At 48.5% G+C, this 4447-nt stretch overlaps 1 protein-coding gene across 1 annotated transcript; it reads left to right on the top strand.

The window, feature by feature from the left end:
* The first annotated feature begins 933 nt into the window (after window positions 1-933).
* LOC147897088 (short-chain dehydrogenase ptmH-like) lies at window positions 934-2767 on the top strand. The gene is made up of 3 exons (XM_087381907.1): window positions 934-1424; window positions 1568-1727; window positions 2373-2767. Exons 1-3 carry the CDS (start codon window positions 1082-1084, stop codon window positions 2743-2745), a joined length of 876 nt encoding a protein of 291 aa, XP_087238033.1. The 5' UTR covers window positions 934-1081; the 3' UTR covers window positions 2746-2767.
* The last annotated feature ends 1680 nt before the right edge of the window (window positions 2768-4447 follow it).

The following is a 4447-nucleotide window of genomic DNA, read 5'->3' as shown; positions in this document are numbered from 1 at the left end:
ATACAATGGACTGGGGAGGTGGCCTCTTTATAGCTATGAGGGTAGTAGTCGGATCAACGTAGTCAGTGGAGTCGACCAGTCGACCTAGTCGGTGGAGCCCACCAGTCAACCTAGTTGGTGGAACCGCCTAGTCGTCCATGGAATATTCAAGGAATATTCCCTCTACCGTCGCCTCGAGGGCTCTCGCCCCCGAATCCCCAAGCCCTAGCAAGAATAAGGGGCTCCCACACAATCACCTTTCTACCATCAACGGTCTCATTCATAGACCTCATTTGACATGCAAGTCAAGATCCATCGAGTGTCCTGGGCTCACACATGGCTTCTCCTCATATGGGGGCCTTACAACTTGAGCACCTTGGACCACTGGTGGTTATCAGGAGGGTGGAGCATTGAACATATCTAACATGTGCAAGTGACTCAAACGTGCTTATTAGTGTAGAAGACTTGTCTTGTGTGCAAGTGACTCGAACATGCTCACCAACATAGAAGACTTGTCTTGTGTTGCAAGTGACTCGAACATGCTCACCAGTATAGAAGACTCATCTATGTTGAGAATGATAATATGGGACCGCAAAGAAAAATAAATGAAGTGATCGATGGGATAAGTAATGCAATAATAAAAATTGATGATATTAGTGATAATAGTCATGATGTTCCCAGTGGGATGGAGGGCCGTGATGGCAGAACATATAAGACTTGTGATGTTGGTCTTAATGTTCTTAGTGACTTGCTCTCGTGACAAGTTGTTTCTGCCAAGCAACGAGGTTAGGGCTAAGCCTTTAAAAACCCTTTTTTAGAGACAAAATAGGTGCCACCTGCCAAATTTTACAGGTGCTCCGAGTGGGGTACACGGAATGATCATGGATGGGCAAGATTGTGCAAGCATGAGCGTGGAGAAAGAGAGAGAGAGAGAGAGAGAGAGACTCTAAACACCATCAAGAGCCTCCTCTGAGAGAGAGAGAGAGAGAGAGAGAGAGACTCTAAACACCCTCAATTATTTTGAGCCGCCTCTGGCAAATCTGGTTTCAAATCCGGAGATCCTTACTAGGTCACCAACTCAAGGAGATCGTTACTAAAAGCTATGGCGACTGCTGCTGCTGGTGTGCCTGTGGCTCTAGTGACCGGGTGTTCCAATGGTGGCATCGGCCACTTCCTCGCCCTCGAGCTCGCCAGCCATGGCTTCCTCGTCTTTGCCTCCAGCCGCTCCCTCTCCTCCTTGTCTCTCCTCCACCACCACCCCAACATCTGCTTGCTCGCCCTCGATGTGTCCTCCCCCGACTCCATCTCCCTCGCTCTCACTTCCATCATCAACGCCCATGGCCGTATCGACATCCTCATCAACAATGCTGGCGTCCCCTGCGTCGCCCCTACCGCCGAGTTGCCCCTCTCCCTCTTAGAAAGCACCTTCCGAACCAACGTGTTTGGTATGCCTTCCTCTTGGCTCAGCGTTGCGCGACAGTTCTGGGAACACGTTTGTTGTCGTTTGTGTGACAAAGATCAAGCAGCTAATCATTTGGACTGAAATCTCGGGGTCCGATTTGCTTAAATGTGCTCGCATTGCCAACAGGTCCAGTCGCTTTGATCCAGGCTGTGGTTCCTTATATGGTGAAGGCACGACAGGGAAAAATTGTAAACGTCGGAAGTGTCGGAGGATTTGCGTGTGGTATCTGGTCTGGAGGTTACGCTTCATCAAAAGCTGCACTACATGCGCTGACAGACAGTCTGAGGTACGTTTTGCAAACAATCGTATCTCATTAAGCTAGCGTTGCAGAAACGGAGCCACTATCCAAAGGGCTCCCTGCCAGATCCTGTGTGCAGCAGGGCAGCTCAGAGAGAGAGAGAGAGAGAGAGAGCGCTTTTCTCTTTTGTAAACTTCTACCTATTATTTCGCATAGGGATTTTCACTTCTCTTGGGCCTTCTCGATAGCTTTTCAAGAAAGGGTAAAAGCGATCTTCGTAACTACTGTGTTACATTAGAGAATCCACTGTTTTGAATTGATATGTTACATCCATCTATGCGTACAAGAAATTGAATAAGGAGGTGCGTACCATTACGTATGGCCTTGGTTGGGCTATGTTTGGCTTAGGATCAAGCCTCATAAACTGGGAAGAGTGGCAGGGCCTTTCTTGAAGAAGTCTGTTGTTTGTCAGGGCATGCTGCAACGTTGCAATGATATTCTGAAGGGAGTGAACGTAATATTTGTATTTCATACCAAAAAAAAAAAAGTAATATTTGTTGATCAAAAGACCTATATACTGTTCAAAGAATCTAACAAGTGTCCTTCTCTCCTCTTCATGAAGGTCTGCTTAGCTTGCTTCTACGTTTGCCTTACCAAGCAAATCTTACTTATTTCTTTATGATGAACATGTAGGGTTGAGCTGAAGCCCTTTGGGGTGCAAGTCATCCTTGTGACACCAGGAGCTGTGGTATCCAATATTGGGAACAGAACAGCATCTATATTTGATGGTCTGAATCTGGATATCTATAAGCCCTATGAGGCTGCTATCAGCAATAGGACCAGGTACTCCCAGCAAATGCGTTCTACTCCAACAGCTGAGTTTGCCAGAAAGGCCATTGATGCAGTCTTACAAAAGAATCCTCCAAGATGCTTTGTTTATGGCTACCTTTCAACAACATACCTACTTTTGTACTATATGCCCCTATGGATAAGGGATTGGTATTTTGCTAGGAAATTTGGGCTCTCAAAGGTACCTGCAATTGACACAGGGAAGAAAGAAAGCTAAACGATCCCTAAATGCCTGCCAAAGTGCTCAATGTTGATTTTGTTGCCGTAATGGTCAGTCAAACTCCTTGTAGAGGAGGTCACCCGTTCCCTAAAAGGATGCTTTTATTGCATCTTACCAAAGGTATGTGCTCCAATATCAGAAAAGAGGCTCTCAAGAATGAGGACTTTAAACGCTTCCAAAAATGAAAATCCAAGGTGAGTGAGAGAGAGAGAGAGAGAGAGAGAGAGCTTCGTGTGGAAGCAAGTATAAATAGCTTGAATTTTCAAAGTTCATGGAACACGGGGTAGAGATTGAGGTCCATTAGAACTAGTATTTAGAAAAAACATTGCAAAGGTTTGGTTTTACTAAAGTTACATGGACCTTTGACGTAGGCATTCAATATACTACTTTCCCAACTATTTGTTTTTTTTGCCGAAAAAACAGTGCTAATTATATTACTTTAAGAACAAGATACAAAAGGTCAGCTTGTAGTTGACGGCTGCGTTCACAAATCGGACACAGCCCTAAAAGGTAACAAAATAAATCACTCTCTCACTGCGGGATAAGGCGAGTGTGATTGAACAGCCATCGGGGTGGTGAGTAGCGCCACCGAAGGCCTTGCGAAGTCTGCTCGAAGAAGAGGCCCTGTGTCCCAAGCCCGGAGGAAGCGTCTCCGCTTCTCTCGGCCGGCCCGGGAATCTCACTGAATCTGGTCCCACTGGCCTCTGAGGGTATGAATAATCTCGCTCCAAATATCCGTCATGATCTCGGCAGTCGATAAGGAGGTGCCGGCGAGGATCTGCGTGCAATGCGAGGTCCAAATGTGCCACTCTGCGATGTTGCTAATAATCTCCCAGACTGGCTGCCTCTCCTGAACTCCTGTATCAGCCTTTGCTAGGTGTTGCGGGATACCCCCCACGTCCCCTGTGTGATAAGGAAAGTGGGGTCTTGCTGGCATGCCTCGAATAAGTGATGAAGACCAGGTGCGGTGCTGCACCAATAGAACGCGTCCCAAGTGATCAAACCTAGCTTCGGTGCTGCGCGAGTAAGAATCCCGAAAGTCCACCTCCACACTTCCTGGGCGCGAGTGCAGCTCCACAGGCAATGTTTTGGTGACTTCTCATCCTGATGGCAGATCTGACAGCATCCGTCCTGGCCTATCTGCTGCAACTAGCTCCCCACTGGAAGACCTTTGTGGGCAAGAAGCCACAGGAAGTAGGAGATCTTCCGCGGCCGCCAGCTCTCCCACAAGGCCTTCCAGAAGGCCTCCAAAAAGAACTTGGAAATATGTGCATACCAGTTGGGCCGCTGGGTGGGGGGGCGGCTTTGACAGCATCCGTCTTGGCCTATCTGCCGCAACCAACTCCCCACTGGAAGACCTTTGTGGGCAAGAAGCCACAGGAAGTAGATCTTCCGCGGCCGCCAGCTCTCCCACAAGGCCTTCCAGAAGGCCTGCAAAAAGAACTTGGAAATACCCTGTGCATACCAGTTGGGCCGCTGGGTGGGGGGGCGGCTCTGCATCCTCCCAAGAACTCGCCTGTCCAAAGTCGTGCTGTAGGCAAAGGAGGTCGGCCCCTGTCCTGTCACAATCTCTGGCCAACTCCACTCTCCTGGGTCCCAATCAAGCTCTGACAAGTCTCGCCCCTCCTAGAGCCAGAGTCGCCAAAGCTGCATCTGATCTTGCTCAATGCTAGGATTGGTACGCCAGACCTTCCCCAAA

The sequence above is a fragment of the Dipteris shenzhenensis genome, chromosome 11, assembly GCF_047967505.1.
Source record: "Dipteris shenzhenensis isolate YYH24624 ecotype China chromosome 11, Dip_SZ_1.0, whole genome shotgun sequence".
NCBI lineage: Eukaryota > Viridiplantae > Streptophyta > Polypodiopsida > Gleicheniales > Dipteridaceae > Dipteris > Dipteris shenzhenensis.
Note: the sequence above shows the minus strand (reverse complement) of the source record. Positions and strands in the feature narration are given on the sequence as shown.

Excerpts from the sequence above, each read along its gene's own strand:
- LOC147897088 (XM_087381907.1), top strand. The coding sequence starts at position 1,082 with ATGGCGACTGCTGCTGCTGGTGTGCCTGTGGCTCTAGTGACCGGGTGT. Across the intron at positions 1,425-1,567 it reads CTTCCGAACCAACGTGTTTG|GTCCAGTCGCTTTGATCCAG; the intron begins GTATGCCTTCCT and ends CATTGCCAACAG. Across the intron at positions 1,728-2,372 it reads GCGCTGACAGACAGTCTGAG|GGTTGAGCTGAAGCCCTTTG; the intron begins GTACGTTTTGCA and ends ATGAACATGTAG.